This window comes from Vanacampus margaritifer, chromosome 10, assembly GCF_051991255.1.
Source record: "Vanacampus margaritifer isolate UIUO_Vmar chromosome 10, RoL_Vmar_1.0, whole genome shotgun sequence".
NCBI lineage: Eukaryota > Metazoa > Chordata > Actinopteri > Syngnathiformes > Syngnathidae > Vanacampus > Vanacampus margaritifer.
Window position 1 is genome coordinate 1,807,420 of NC_135441.1, and position 17,581 is coordinate 1,825,000.

Below are 17,581 nucleotides of genomic sequence, written 5' to 3' on the forward strand. Positions count from 1 at the left end.
TTTAAATATACATTGGATGTAATTCTTATCGCCGTGCGTTTAGTTTTACAGTTAACTTCAACTGGGGGGTCATTAAACAGCTTAAAGAACGCTAAGGGACAACAGACTAACCAGAAAAAGATACGCTACACACTTGCTAGTTGCTAATGTTATGTAAACAAAATGGTGCATTCAGGGTACTTTCACAGTGTCCGAGATTTCGGTTTTCTTCTATAACATTTTAAGGGAAAAATAATCATCCATTTGGCCAAATTTGCAGATTGTTTTGGCCAATAATTGGCCAATTATAATCGCCGCCCGATTAATCGGTCAGGCCCTAATAAAAACATACTTAATAGCTCAGAGCAGGTGCTTTTCAAGGTGGAAATATGATCCTTAGGAGTGAGGTTTTAAAGACAAAGGAATTGCTCCGCCTGCAAACTCTGTGTTGCGCCATTATGTTCAGCTTTGTATTTGAACACGTTTTCCAGAGAGACTATACAGATAAGGAGATAAAAGTTTATACATTCAGTGAGATAATTTAACCTTAGCAACATCTAATTGACGAAGGCAGTTTGTCCGTTTTTCTCTTTGTTTCCCCACCCAGCTCTGAGCCGCGCGAAGAGAAACAAGTCACGAAGCTGTGCTCTTTCTCAAGCCCTCTCCCCCGCCATCCATGCGAGGCACCCGGCTAGACCTGGGCGATGATGTGTTCCCACAAGCTTTGTGGGAACATTTATAGTCAACCTACAGTTAGGAGTATATGTTTGTCATCATTATAATTATTTATTTATTTATTTTTATTTTTTTCACCGCCACTCATGGATTTGGTGTCTAGGAGGCGCGAGATGCTGTGACTATCGCGAGACCTGCAGCGAGACCAGGGATACCCAACATGGCGGCGCCCTGCTGCTAAGATAGAGCTATTTTGTATGAATACATATATACGTGGTTTTAAAACTTAAAATATGAATACTTATTATGTATAGACTATATTAGAAATATAATATTAATACATACCTATATCTAAAATATATTTAAACAAAAAATATCGCTTAGGTTATCATTTACTGGTGTATTGTTACATGTTTAATCCCCCGCCAATTTCCTTCACTTCCACCTCCCCGTTTTTTCACTGTTATATTCACTTACACGTTACCTGTTATTTCACACAAATCACATAAACCACTTAACACTTTGATTCCATCCTATAACATGCCAATATTAACAAGTAGCCTATGCAAATATATACACAGGACTGAGTTTATATTGTTTGTATGCATACATTATTTCTGGTCTCCTGAAATGTTTGTGGCGCTCGCTCACAGGCAAAAAGAATACAAATTTTAGACCATCTCTTAAAATTAAAAGCAGATAGTTGTCTCCTACACGAAACCCACCTATATAAATCTGAAGAAAAATTACTTATTGACAAGAATTTTAGTCAAGTATACTCTGCCCCTTATAACAGTAGACAAAGAGGAGTCTGTATACTCATACATAAGAATGTATTCTTTACTCTAAATAATACAATAACAGACCCAGAGGGCCAATATATTATTATTCAGGTGACTATATTTAATAAAATATATACATTTGGTAATTTATATGCCCCTAATAATGATGATCCGGCTTTTTTCCGTGAATTTTTCTCTCAGCTGTTTGATTTAGCAGCAAACTCTACTTTTATTATTGGAGGAGACTTTAACACAGTCTTAAATCCATTAATAGATCGTTCTAATAATACAACATGTACAAGCCAATTACAATCTACTAAAGTAATAGGAGAATATATGGATGATTTTGGCCTCGTCGACAGCTGGAGACTTAAAAACCCAACTAAGAAGGAATTTACCTTCTTTTCCGCTGTGCATCGGTCTTTTTCAAGAATTTAATTTTTTTCTTACAAATAATTCTATTGCTGATAAAATTGGTACAAAAATACATCCTATTATTATTAGCGACCATGCACCAGTCTTCCTCAAGTTTATTATACCTTTAAACCACCCCGACATAGCGTTTTAACATCTCACTGCTAAATGACGCAGAGTTTGACAAAATCATAAGAAGAGAGTGGGCAGACTTTTTGGAAATAAATGGCTCTCCAGACTTAGCTCCATCTCTTCTCTGGGAAGCTGGGAAAGTGGTAATTAGAGGTAAAATTATATCATATTCATCTTAGAAAAAGAAACAGGATCAAAAATTAGAAAAAGACCTGGAAGATAAAATTAAATAACTGAGGGATGAGTACGCATAAACTCAAATAGCCAAATATGGACTGACTTAAAAAATACAAAAATACAGTTATATGATATGTTATCCAAAAAAAGCAGAGTTTTTAATACAACAATTGAGATACAACAACTTTGAATAAAATAACAAATCAGGTAAATTTCTTGCAAACCAACTTCAACGCAATCGGGAAAAATCTCTTATAACGGCTATTAAAGGAACAACTGGTAAGTGTATACAATCAACAGAAGAAATTAATAATATTTGTTATAACTATTATCGCAACCTGTACTGAGAAACTAACAAGCCTAGCCCTGAGCATACTGAGGCATTCCTCAGTAGCTTAAATATGCTTCAGTTATCTAATGAATATAAAGATATTTTAGATGTGCCACTGACTATAAAAGAGCTGTATAGTGCACTATATAGTATGCCTAATGGTTATGGTTATCCGGCCATATTTTTTAAGCACTTTTGGTTAATGCTTGCTGCATTATTCTTAAGAGTAGTAACAGAAATTAAAACTAATGGTTACATACGTCAACACATGAATACAGCAGCAATTAAACTTGTATTAAAGCCAGAAAAAGACCCCACCCTTCCATCAAGTTACCGTCCGATATCACTAATTAAATTATTTTTTCTCAATGATTCCCTTCAAACCTACGTCTAACTGGTTCCAGTTGCTGGACTTGGTTGTTACAAAATTCTACTGGAATAAAAAAAACTAAAAGGAAAGATTAGTCTATCTACTCTTCAGAAAAGCAAATCCAAAGGTCTAGAGGCACAAAATTTTATGCACTACTATTTGGCTAACCAGCTACAATATATCATTCTATGGGCACAACCCAACACAGATAACAACTGTTGGCTGGAACTAGAACTGAAGGATTGTAACAACCTCAGACTTTTAGATTTGCTCTTTATTTCAACATTGATTAAGCGACACAATTGTTTTAAAAACCCAATGATTTCCGCCACCCTGACCGCCTGGTGGAAGGCACTAGAAATTACAAAATCCCAATTGGGATTAATAGGACGGGGTCTGTTGCCCCTAGGGATGCGCGAGATGCTGTGGTTGCGCGAGATGCTGTGATTATCGCGAGACCTACAGCGAGACCGGGAATCCCCAACATGGCGGCGCCATGCTGCTAAAATAGAATTAGCTCTATTATACTAAACTAATTTGAATTTAACCATCATATATCTTGCCTTTCTTTTTTTTTCTTCTTTTTCATCCGACAGATTTGGAATACCACCCAACGTGGAGGACCTCGAACGCTTCATTGACGGTTATTTTTACAACTGCGCAATGGAGGACTCTTCCGTCGAGAAACCGTCGAAGAAACCCTCTAAAAAGAGAAAGAATGACTCAGCGACGGACACGGACGACCTAACCACTACGGAGGTTTCGGTCAGTATGCTGGAGTCCATAAATAAAAAATTAGAGGTCCTCTCCCTAATCAGCGAGGACGTCAGAGAATTAAAGGTAAGCATGGAATTCTTCAGCCAACAGGTAAGTGATCTCCAACGTGATAATGCCGAGTTACACTCTACACTCGTGACTGTTTCAGCCGAGATAGAAACCGTTAAAAAGGAAAATAAAACGCTAAAAGAAACTATTCTGGATGTTCAATCCCGTAGCATGCAGGATAATTTAATATTTTTAGGTATATCCGAGAATACCTCTGACAATCCAGAGGTTGAGATAAAAAAAATGATTACGTCGTTAAAAATTCTTCAGGAGACGGTAAATAACATCTCCTTTCACCAGGTACATCGGCTTGGAGCCCCTAGGGGCAACAGACCCCGTCCTCTTATCGCCAAATTTGAGCATTTTAAACAGAAAGTATTTGTTAAAAGTAAAGGACGGGAGCTTAAAGGGACCTCATTTGGAATGAATGACCAATTCCCTAGAGAGATTAATGAGCGGCGAAAGGTACTGTTTCCTATAATGAAACAAAATAGGCAGGAGGGTAAACGGACTATGATGGTCGTTGATAAACTATACATCGATGGCCAACTATTCCGGAACCCCAACTCCACTCCCTGGCTGTTCTAATTGGTATTGATGGAACTAAACTTTGTTTGATTATTAGATGTATACATATACTTTATATGTGGTTAGAAAACCTAAAATATGAATACTCATTATGTTTAGGCTATATTATAAACATAATAATAATACATAACTATATCTAAAAGTAGATTTAAACAAAAAGTCTCGCTTGGGTTACCAGTTACTGGTGTATTTTAATGTTGTTTAATTCCTTCACTTTCACATCCCTACCCGTTTTTTCACTGTTATATTTACTTACACATTTCCTCATATTTTACACAAATTATATAAATCACCTAACTACTTTGATTCTATCCTATAACATGCCAGTATTGACAAATGGCCTATGCAGATATATACACAGGACTGAGCCTATATTGTTTGTATGCATAAATTAGTTATTTTTTCCTGGAATGTTTGTGGCGCTCGCGCACAGGCAAAAAGAATAAAAACTTTAGACCATCTCTTAAAATTAAAAGCTGATATTTGCCTCCTGCAAGAAACCCACCTACAAAAATCTGAAGAAAAATTACTTATTGATAAGAATTTTAGCCACGCGTACTCTGCCCCTTATAACAGTAGACAAAGAGGAGTCTGTATACTCACACATAAGAATTTACTCTTTACTCTAAATAATACAATAACAGACCCAGAGGGCCGATACATTATTATTCAGGTAACTATATTTAATAAAATATATACATTTGGCAATTTATATGCCCCTAATAATGATGATCCGGCCTTTTTCCATGAATTTTTCTCTCAGCTGTTTGATTTAGCAGCGAACTCTACTATTATTATTGGAGGAGACTTTAACACAGTCTTAAATCCATTAATAGACCGTTCTAATAACACAACATGTATAAGGCGATTACAATCTACTAAAGTAATAGGGGAATATATGGATGATTTTGGTCTCGTCGACAGCTGGAGACTTAAAAACCCAAATAAGAAGGAATTTACTTTCTTTTCCGCTGTGCACAGGTCCTTTTCAAGAATTGATTATTTTCTTACAAATAACTCTATTGCTGATAAAACTGTTACAAAAATACATCCTATTATTATTAGCGACCATGCACCAGTCTCCCTTTCCCTACAAGTTGATTATACCTTTAAACCACCACCAACATGGCGTTTTAACATCTCACTGCTAAACGATGCAGAGTTTGATAAAATTATAAGGAAAGAATGGGCAGACTTTTTGGAAATAAATGACTCTCCAGGCCTATCGCCATCTCTTCTCTGGGAAGCTGGGAAAGCAGTAATTAGAGGTAAAATTATATCATATTCATCTTATAAAAAGAAACAGGATCAAAAATTAGAAAATGACTTGGAAGATAAAATTAAACAACTGACGGATGAGTACGCAATAAACCCAAATGACCAAATATGGACTGACTTACAAAATACAAAAATACAGTTAGACGATATGCTAACTAAAATGACAGAGTTTATAATACAACAATTGAGATACAACAACTTTGAATATAATAACAAATCAGGTAAATTTCTTGCAAACCAACTTCAACGCAATCGGGAAAAATCTCTTATAACGGCTATCAAAGGGACAACTGATGAATGTACACAGTCACCAGAAGAAATTAATCTAAACTATTATCGCAACCTATACTCAGAAACTAACAAGCCTAACCCTGAGCATATTGAGGCATTCCTCAGTAGCTTAAATATGCCTCAGTTAACTACTGAATATAAAGAAATGTTAGAGGCGCCACTTACTATAAACGAGTTGTACAGTGCTCTAGATAGTATGCCTAATGGCAAGGCACCTGGCCCAGATGGTTATCCGGCTATATTTTTTAAGCACTACTGGTTAATGCTTGCTCCGCTATTCTTAAGAGTAGTAACAGAAATTAAAACTAATGGTTACATACGTCCACACATGAATACAGCAGCAATTAAACTTTTATTAAAGCCAGAAAAAGACCCCACCCTTCCATCAAGTTACCGTCCGATTTCACTAATTAACACTCATATTAAAATTATTACTAAGGCTTTCACATCTAGACTAGAAACAGTAATCTCGACAATTATTCATAGCGACCAAACAGGCTTTATTAAAGATCGTCACTCTACTAATAATATTAGGAGGCTCTTTAACCTTATTAGCATGTCACAGCGGTATGATAAGAAGGCAGTTATTATATCGTTGGATGCAGAAAAAGCTTTCGACAAAGTTAACTGGTCCTTCCTCTTTGCTGTTTTAAATAAATTTGGCTTTGGGAAATCATTTATCCACTGGGTGTCAGTATTATATGATTCTCCCAAAGCTACAGTTACTACTAATGGGATTATATCTAAGAGCTTTATTTTACAGAGAGGCACAAGACAGGGAAGCCCACTATCCCCTTTATTATTTGCAATATTTATTGAGCCACTTGCAATAGCCATACGCCAGGAAAGAAGGATTCAAGGAATTCACTCTGGGGTAACAGAACATAAAATTAATCTATATGCCGATGATATTTTACTTTATTTAGAAAACCCGGCGATTTCGTTAAGGGAAGTATTTAACTTAATAACTAAATTCTCACAGTTATCAGATTATTCTATTAACTGGACAAAATCAACACTTCTACCTATTACAGATAATTCATGGAACCCTGCAAGACAGGACCCACACTACTCATTTCCTATAGGCAATTTAAAATACTTAGGCATAAAAATCTCACCTAAATTAACTGATTTAATTCATTTAAACTTTTCTCCACTTCTGGATAACATTCATAGTGACTTGGAACGCTGGAATAATCTTCCTATTTCTTTAATAGGACGAATAGCCACCATTAAAATGAAAGTTTTACCTAAAATAAACTATTTTTTCTCAATGATTCCATTTAAACCTACGGCTAACTGGTTCCGGTTGTTGGACTCAGCCGTTACAAAATTTTACTGGAATAAAAAAAAAGCAAAGATTAGTCTATCTACTCTTCAGAAAAGTAAATCCAAAGGTGGTCTAGAGGCACCAAATTTTATGTACTACTATATAGCCAACCAGCTACAATATATCGTTCTATGGGCACAACCCAACAGAGATACTAACTGTTGGCTGGAACTAGAACAGAAGGATTGTAATAACCTCAGACTGCTAGATTTACTCTTTATTACAACATCAATTAAGCGACATAATTGTTTTAAAAACCCAATGATTTCCGCCACCCTGACTGCTTGGTGGAAGGCATTAGAAATTACAAAAGCCCAAGTGGAGCCCTGTGGGCTTTCTCCCCTATGGCATAACCCAGACTTTCGAATTAACAACCAATCGTTTTATTTAGGTGTGTGGGAGCAGAAAGGAATTACACATCTCCACCATCTCTTCTCAGATAATATGCTTATATCATATACATCCTTGCTCCAAAAATACAAAATAACAAACGGAAATGTTTTACATCTGCAAGTTAAAAATATGATAAAGAAACAAATTCCAACACTTCAGGGTACGCTCCAACCACCCGTTTTAGCTAAAGATATTACCAAGCTTTCTCCGACAACAAAAAAACTTTCAAAAATATATAAGTTACTTTCATATACGGACAAAATGTCTTTACCCATCTTAAAATGTGAGACAGACTTGTCTATAGCTCCGGAATCTGACTTTTGGATTCAAGTTTGTGAAAATGCATTTAAAATGACAAAACAAATTTACAACGTATCCAATATAAAATTATCCATAGAACATACATTACTCAATATATGATGAAGAAAATGGGACTCTCCGACTCCGACATTTGTCTCCAGTGTTTACAAAACACTACAGACACTTATTTTCATGCTTTATGGTTATGCACTCCGGTTATGTATTTCTGGACTAAAGTCTTAGAAAAACTTTCCGCTATCTTGGACTGTAGGATACCTTTATCTCCAAACTTGTGTTTGCTAGGTGACTTAACAACAACTGACCTACCACATAAACAATTTCAATCTACACTTGTAGCCCTTACTATCGCAAAAAAAACAATTCTTGTTAACTGGAAAAATAAACAAACTCTGAATATCGGCCAATGGTCTAACCTCCTCATAAATCACATTTTAATGGAAAAAATATCGGCCTCAAATAAAAAACAAATATCAAAATTCATAGAAATATGGTCTACGTATATAGAATATTTTAACCTAATTCTGGTTATTTAATTCTGCCTGTTAGCGAGAGCCACCACATCGTGATAACTTACATTGATGTCTCTGCATTTGGCAGTTTGTAACTAATGGTTGTGTTGTTATAGTCAGGAACCCAGTTGCTGCCAACAGGATCGAGCAGATTCACCTCCAATGGGCACTAAGGGCTAATATTCGGATTCACTGCATGCCAGGGGACTAACTCTACAGGTGCTGTCCCCCCCTGGCTGGGCGTGGGCGGGTCTGCCCCTCTGTGGGCTGCTGGGTGGCGGCTGCGTCTTGGTCGTTCCCTGGGTCTCGTGGGGGGTGCTGTGTTGCGGGGCTCTCCCTGGTGTTCGGGGCGGCGCCGCCCCGGCACGGTCCGTCGCTCTGGGTCCGTCGCTCTGGGCCCGGCGACGCGGTTCGGGGCCTGTGGGCCGCCGGGGTGCCCTGTGGTTACCTCTCCCCTCCCCCTTCCTCCCTCTTGCTTCCTCTCCCTCTTCGCCTCTCCCCGCCCGTCCTCCGCCTCCCTGCCCCTTCTCTCTCGTCGCCCTTCCTCCTCCTCTCCCCCTCTCTCTGCGGCCCTGCCGCTGCCTCCTGCCCTTCCTGTCGTCTCCTTCCCCCATCCCCTCCGCCTCCCCTGTCCGCCCTCCTCCCCCTCCCCTGGGCCGGGGGTTCCATCCGTGGCCCGGGTCTCGGCGCTCCGGGGGCCGGGAGGGTGGGCGGGATTGGTGTTGTGCCCGCCCCGCTCCGGTGGGCCTCCGGGCACTTCGGGCGGGCCCCAGTATCCGGGGGACGAGCCCCGCCGGGCTGGTCCCAAATGCCCGCCGGGGTCCCGGTGGGGTGGGTGGGGGTTTGGTGGGCGAGTGCGCCTCCCGCCCTCGCCCGGTTGGGGGGGGCCCAGCTGGTTGCTCCTCTTAACTCAATGCACTAGTTTTGCACAATACATTTTAGACATAGAGGGCACATAACACACTTTGTTTAAATGTACAAATTAAAAATATGGTAAAGAAACAAATTCCAACACTTCAGGGCACGCTTCAACCACCTGTTTTAGCTAAGGATATTGCAAAGAAACAACAAAAAAACTCTCAAAAATATATAAGTTACTTTTATACACAAATAAAATGTATTCACCTATCTCGAAATTGGAGACAGACCTGTCTATAGCTCCGGAATCTGACTTTTGGATTCAAGTTTGTGATAACGTATTTAAAATGACAAAACACACACATTTAGAAATTATCCAATATAAAATTATTCATAGAACATATATTACTCAATACAATATGAAGAAAATGGAACATTCAGACTCCAACAATTTTCTCTAGTGTTCTGCCGACACTTATTTTCATGCTTTATGGTTATGTACTAAAGTCTTAGAAAAACTTTCCGCTATCTTGGACTGTAGGATACCTTTATCTCCAAACTTGTGTTTGCTAGGAGACCTAACAACAACTGACTTACCACCTAAATAAATTTCAATCTACACTCATAGCCCTTGCTATCGCCCAAAAAAACTATTCTTGTTAACTGGGAAAATAAAAAAAGCTTTGAATAACCTCCTCATAAATCACATTCTATTTGAAAAAATACTGCTTCGAGTGGGGGGTGCGCCTCCTGCTCCAGCCAGGTTGGGAGGGCAACCGCTGGTCGCTCCTCTTAACTCACTTCACTAGTTTCGCACAATACACTTTGTAAATAGACACATAGGGCATGTAACACACTCATTGGTGGGGTGGGGTAGGGTGGAGACACCGTCTTCGTCCTGCAACTCTCTTCCAATTTTAATGCACTCCACAACTAGGAAGAGCGAGTGTGTCGGGGTGGGGAGCCATCGCTTGGGGTAAACCGCAGTATTAAGCAGTGCCGCGGTCCCCCATCTCGCCACCATGCCCCCCTATTTTTTAATGCACCACATACACTCACCAACACATCTCTGGGCCTCCTGCTCCCGCTGAGTTGGGAGGGGCACTGCTGGTTGCTCCTATTAACTCACTCCACTAGTTTTGCACAATACACTTTGTAAATAGACACTTAGGGCACATAACACACTCGTTGGGGGGGGGGGGCTAGGGTTCAAATTCAAATGTTTTTATTTCACTTTTTAAAGTAAAAGAAATGAAAGGGGACAGAAAGAAGTAAAACTTGTTTTGTCTGCCCCTGATCAACACAAAAAAAAACACAAAATAAATGACGGTTCAAGACGCTTTCAGTTAACAATACTACAAAATAATTCAAAATAATTCAACTGCGTGTCCTTGTGCTAAATGTATTTTTGCAGTTATTTATACATTTTGAAAAACATACAAATAGACTGAGAAGATTTTGTTTTAGAATCCAGATTGTTCCACAGACTGACACCTTGAGTTGAAATACATCTTTCTTTTTGTTTTGTTCTCTATTTAATTTGGAAAAAATATCTGTTCCTCTTAATTTGTACTCTCTTTCCATTTTTATAAATTTGGTTTGTATATTAACTGGTAAAATTTCATGGTGGGCTTTATACTATATATTAAGGCGGTTAAACTCCATCAATTCATTAAGTTTTTAGTTGTGTAAATGATCGATTAGTGTGGTCTCTGTATCCACAACCACATCAGTATCAAAAATTGTTTTTTACGGCCCATATTGGTGTGTGTGTGTGTGTGTGTGTGTGTGTGTGCGTGTGTGCGTGTGTGGCTGTGGGAATTTGTTTCAGGTGTACCACCTCCTATTAAAGCCCTTTGTTGCCTCCAGTCGAAGAGCTGGGTGGGTGGGTGTTTGTTTGTCCTCTTGTGTTTGACAGTTTTTTTTTTTTTTTGTTTGTTTCAGCACCCACGCCAATGCAGTCCATATACCTCTTTGGTTTGGTTTGTTTTGTTTAGCCCCACTGTCTTTCGTGAAGTGCACCGTTCACCATAGTTCGTTTCTTGGTTGTTTCATTATCCACAATTCAGTGTTTGCCATAACTAGCTGTCATATTCTGCAGTCAGTATTTGCTCAGGTGTCACTTTGACAGTGGGGACTTTGGGAGCAGGGGCTCCGTTCCGTTTCGTTCAATTCTCATGAGGTATAGCGTCTGTGTGTTTGTGTCTTTGTGGTCATCAATCCCCTGTACCTCTTTCGTTTGTTTCTTTTTAGTCCACTGTCTTTCGTGAAGGGCACTGTTCGCCATAGTTTGTCTCTCCACTCATCGCCCATAATTCATTAGTGTTCGCCATAACAGGCATCCGTTTGTAGTGTGCCGCCTGCCAGCAATATGTAGTCCTGTCATCATCATAAGTTGCCCATCCTTGCTCAAGAATAACTGACAATTGAAATGGGGCGTCGACAGAGAATCAGGCACAGACCAGCCATATCAAAGGCAGTTGTCAGAGTCACTACATAAATTTGATATTTAGAAATTAATTAAATTTAGGCTAAGAGTTCAGCACTGAGTGTAAAATCAGTTCTTACCTCTGCCCAGCAGCTCCATACAGAATATGATGTAATCTTTAACACTGGCCATCAGATAGGCACAATGAAGAGCTGTGGTTAATATGGCTGTCTGGATTCCACACCAACGCTCTGAGCGATAGTCACACATCACATAGTCCAACAGTCTAAAAACACAAGCAAATTTATAACACTGGTTAGGGTTATCATTGAAGCAATGGCAGTTAATTATCAGAATAAAATCTGATACAATTAAATTATCTTCGAATACTGTACTATATTCATCAAACCTATTGACATACTTGAGTGCTTTGGCATAATCTTGAGCTTGGTAGTACTCCTCTCCCATTTGCACCACTAAGGAAAAAACAGATGAAGTATAAGCAAAACTGGTGCCATATAATTATTTTTATTAATAATTAATATATAATTTTTCTGTTGTTATGTGTTGGGTCTGATATTACAGATCCCCTTAGTTACCGACCGTGCACAAAGGAAAAACGAGGCAGAGGCTGTGCTTTGTTTTTATGCAACCGCGGCTGGGAGAGAAGGGGAGACGTGAGACGTTGACTCACGCTCGGCTCCGTCCGACTTCCTCTCCTCCCCCGGCCACAAGTCGCTTTTATTACAGTTAAGTTTCAGTTTCATATGTCATGGAAAAACACAGAACAGTTTGAGCAAGTTGAGCTGCGCCTTAGGCGCCGCCTCTAAACGACAGTTGATAATATAAAAACATAAAAATATATACACGATATTCTTTAAAATACACATAATGTTAAGACTTCTGTTTTAAGCAACTTCACATTATGATGGTTTGGGCACCTCAGTAGTAGAATCACCCACAATGTCATTAACCTTAAGTACAGTACATTTTCCGTCCAATAAATTATATATATATATATATATATATATATATATATATATATATATTTATATATATATATATATATATATATATATATATATTAAATTAAATTACGACACACGCACGCATGCGAGGGGAGGGGCGCGGTTGCGCTTCCATAGGTGGACGTCGGACGACATTTGATGATCATCAGACCATATATATATATATATATATATATATATATATATATATATATATATATATATATATATATATTCATTCGTCCTGTAGACATAATGAATGTAGGTCAATGGGGCATGCCTGCCTGTGTGGGGCATGCCTGATTTTTTGAATAGTGATGGAAATTAGACACATATAAAGTTTAATTGATTTCATTGTTACACACAAGGAGCAATACTGAAACACATAGAGGAACAATCTCTCTTTAGTGGCTAACTAATAAAAAAATAAAATAAAAAAATATTTAAAAAATAAAAGGGTATATTAACATATATTGTGGATACATTATTTATGAATTCACACATTCACACTTTGGTGGGGCAATCTACTTAAGTAGCCACAGCTGCCCTGGGGCAGGCTGACGGAAGCATGGCTGCCAGTGTGCGCCTACGGCCCCGCCGACCACCACCAAACATTCACACCACCCATACACCAGTGTGAGTAGAACTGGAGGCAATGTGTGTGAAGTGCCTTGCCCAAGGACACAACAACACATGACTGGGGATCGAACAGCCGACCTTCTGGTTACTGAACGACTGTCTCTACACCCTAAGCCACAGCCGCCACAAACTATAACTAAGATATACTTGTACAAACTATACCTAACTGACTGTAAAAGTTAAAGCTAAGGCTGTCAATTTAACGCGTTAATCTTGATTAATTCATTACACGCAAAAAAAAAATAAAGCAATTGATCGCGAGTGGCAAGTCAATGCGCAATTTGGCCAATCGAGGTACCCGTAGGCGGCAGAGGCGCACCACTATAGGGTAGCGCTACTAGCCACTACGAGCATTGACAACAGCAGACATGGACGCAACTGCAACACAGCCAGGAGAGCCAGGCAAACTTATTTGGACCTACTGTATATCTCCCAGAGCCATTATTTTGACGGTTCTATTCTTTTCAATGTACATCTTTCACCTCGCCAGGACCCACGGGGTTGCGCCGCTGGGCTTCCGTATGTTGCTGTCGCTGCCACAACTGCCATTCATCACGGAGGCTGCAAGCTAGATCACCATGGCAGAACGTAATGTCTTGAGGCAATGGCACCGTTGGCACATCGTTGGAAAGCTGTCGTCGAGACGAGTCCAGAGATGCGCTTATGTCCCCAGTAGCACGTACGGTTTGGAAGATACGGCCGCACAAAGACCTCCAGGAGATCAATGATTTTGAAACACTTAGCCCGCCTGCGATGGTTGCTATCCCGGGTAAAATCACGGGTCGTTGAGCAGATGGCATGACATCGTTGGAAATCTGTCATCGGGGAATGCCCTTAGGTAACCCGGGAACGTATGGTTCGGGAGATACGGCCGCCCAAAGACCTCCACGAGACCGATGATTTCAAGGTATAGTAAAGCCTTATAGTAAAAAAAAAAGTATTTTTTTTTAATAGGCTGCGAGATGTGATGTTGTTGTGACGTTTTTAGCGGTACAAGCCTGATAATTGAAATCAATAAAGGTCCACCACCCGTATGCCTAAGAAAAGCAAGAGAGGGACTTTATTAGCTACTTAAGAGAGCAAGTAATAACAATATTAGGCTCAAAATGACGGCTCTGGGAGATCTAGTTGTCTTAAAATTCTGGTAGTGCTAGTGGTTAAATGCAAGTTTATTTATAAAAAGAACAAAGCCGGGACTATAAACAAGAACGCAGTGATTTGTACCTTTTGTAAAAAAGACAAAAGCAGCTCCAGCCTGACTTATCATTTAAGACTCTGAATGTAAACAAGCTTGTTTGAGCAACTTGCTCAAGGACACATAACGTTGTCTGTTGTCAGATTCTGTAACCTAGCTTGGGGTGGGTTTTTGATTTGAGGAGTTGATACTGTAGCCCCCGTTCCTCTTTTGGGTTTGAGTTGTTATGACCGAGATATTCTAGCTTTAGATTTTTGTTAACCTCTCCTTCTAACCTCTAACTTTTCCTGATTACCAGTTTGTTAGTTTAGCTCAAAAACCACCACAGCTATTTATTATCAGTTCATCTCATGCCATCCATACACCGACTGTAGCTTGTGGAAGTTTAAAGTTTGTTCAAATTTTTTTTGAACAAAACTGAAGTTTAGATTATCTTTTAAAATAATGTATGGCCTAATTGGTTTGTTGATGTGCTTAAACGTTTCCTTTTGAATTTCATTTATGAAGCACTCTTCTCTTCTTGGTGTATTCATTTGATTAGTAATGCACTACAATTTTGTAATGTCCTGGAATTCAAATCATTTATTTGGGGACCTTTATCAGATATGAGATTAAATTAGATTAATTAGATTAATTAATTAAAAATCCTGTAATTAATTAGATTATAATTAATTAATCAATTTTTATAATCAACAACAACACATAATTACGGATATGATAGTGTAATGTACTCAACAATAATTGGGTCATTACTAGTAGCTATTCTGTGCCATTTTAGCTATGAAACAGTTTGGTTTCCTTTAACAGTCAAGAATTTATCATTTAATGTCCATCAGGGTTTAATATACTGTAAGAAAAACCTTCTGGTCCATCTTAACATGTTATGATGTAACCATTTTTCGAATAGGTTTGTTTAACTAGCCTAACTGTGGTTAGCAAACATTTGCTAGCTGATGTTATGACTGTAAAAGTTAAAAAAATAAAAAATAAAAAACACACTAACACAACAGCTATGATAGTAAAATGCAATAAGACTATACATACCCAACAGAAACAATGAAGGTCAATTTCGTTTCTTGTGAAGCAGTCTTTTGTTTTACCTCACATCGCTTTGGCACCCATTGACCACAATTTACTAATAGTCAAAAAAACAAATATATTGTGGCACAGAAATATTTTGCATGTGTAATTTCTAGATATGTTGTAACACTTTTGGCTCCCAGCCATAAAAAAGAAAAAAGAAAAAGGAAAAAATTATGTACCCTAATATAATATATATGTATTACTGCGTTCTTGTAGTCCCGCCTTTGTTCTTAATTCTTATTATAAATAAACTTGGTGTTCAAAGATCCAAGTAAGCTCCCCCCACCCCTCCCACAGTTTCTCGTAAAGTATGAAGGTGTAACTGCTAACTCTGTTGGCCGTATAAGGCCCACAAAAGGGTTTAATCCGGCCCGTTAGATGATTTTGTAAAGTTAGAAAAATTTGTGATGTTGGACCAATTAATTAGCCGACCACAATCAGCAAATATAAATTCAGAATTTCACAAGTAATCCTCAGATGAGCAATGCAACTTGTACATGAAATTGCCCTGGATGTCATTATTTTACACACAACCTTAAGTTACGGTTTGTTTAAAATAAATAAAATAAAATAAAATCATAGACAGACATAAACGTGGTAAATACGACAAAAATTCAATTACTGGTAACATAAACACATATGACAAGGATTAATGTCCTTATAACTTCATTAACTGTGCCACAATGCATTCTGGGAACAATATAAACGCAATATAACACATCCGGAACTTATACAGGAAAGTGCTGCCGCATGCTATTTGCATTTGTGTTATTTTTTGTAACAATATAATTCCAATTGAGCCCCGTAATTTAGGGCTGGCCCAGAAATAGCGAAAATCTGAGTATAATTGACGCCAATTGTTTAAAAGTTATATACCTTGATTTTACCAATCCAGCCCACTTGTTTTCCTCCATGTGGCCCCTGGGCTAATATGAGTTTGACACCCCTGGCCTAATTCATAGTAAGGCTGTAGGGGAAATTTTTTAAGTATCATAGTCTGTTTTCAATGGAAACGTGTGATTTGTGTTGCATCTAGGGCTGGGTATTGATTCTAATTGTCTCAATCGATTCAATTTTGATTCACATTAAGATTTTTCCCGATTCCATTCACTTCCATTCAAACCGATATTGATTAACTATCAAACCTTAATTCTTTTTAAATGTCAAGTACATGATCAAAACTCCACAAATATTGAATTTCAAACTGAATTTGGCATTGCTTGAATACACTTTTGCTTTAGTTCCGTGTCGCAGGGAAACAAATAAATGAAAGGTAAGGCTACTTTAAAAAGTTTAAAACGCAGGAAGAGCATCCCAGTACTCAATACCCAGTGGCTTTTGTTTTTTGCCTGCTCTGTTGTTACAGTCGCTGTCAGCGACACCGGAAGTTGTGATCCGCATTGATTATGTATTTCTGGCCACAAAATGCAGAAGTATGAAAAAGGTCCCTTCATGTTTTGCAGTAATCTCGTATAGGGCCACAGATCATCCAAAATGAGTCTGAGAATGCTTGCTCTAGGTCACTATGAAAATTGCATTTGTGAGCTCCAATCATGGAAAAGCACAACCACTGCAAATATTACTTACTCAGATGACTTTTCATTCGTGGACATTTGTACTTCTTAAACTGGGCAACAGCATTGCTGAGAAGAGTTATTATCAGCTCCTGTACAGATTATTTCATTTTTTAAACAGCATCAACAGCAACTTCATACTTTATATAAATGAGGTGCCAGTTATGTTTGCATGCACTTACTGAGTGAGGGACATCCCTTTCATTGAGCTGTAAAGCCAGAATTCCCTTCTTTTCTTTGTCAAGGTCCGGAGGATCAATACCTAAAAATGTAAGTACATGATCATAAAAACATTGCTGAAATTGACCTTAGAAATCTTCTATGAAGCAAGCTGCCACTCAAATGAGGTACTCTAATGTGTTAGAGATGATATATGATTGGCCTACTCTGGTGTCCTTGTCT

General features: G+C 38.5%; 1 protein-coding gene across 2 annotated transcripts in view; it reads right to left on the minus strand.

Annotated features, from left to right (window-relative positions):
• trappc11 (trafficking protein particle complex subunit 11) overlaps positions 1-17,581 on the minus strand; it is a 171,654-nt gene that overhangs the window by 94,018 nt on the left and 60,055 nt on the right. For both annotated transcript variants that reach the window (XM_077578862.1, XM_077578861.1), the window contains exons 10-14: positions 17,566-17,581; positions 17,362-17,441; positions 17,193-17,271; positions 12,103-12,157; positions 11,822-11,967 (exon numbers count right to left, since the gene is read on the minus strand). The exon at positions 17,566-17,581 is cut by the window's right edge and continues 78 nt beyond it. In XM_077578862.1, coding sequence (XP_077434988.1) covers positions 11,822-11,967; positions 12,103-12,157; positions 17,193-17,271; positions 17,362-17,441; positions 17,566-17,581 — 376 coding nt within the window. The remainder of the gene's footprint in view (positions 1-11,821; positions 11,968-12,102; positions 12,158-17,192; positions 17,272-17,361; positions 17,442-17,565) is intronic.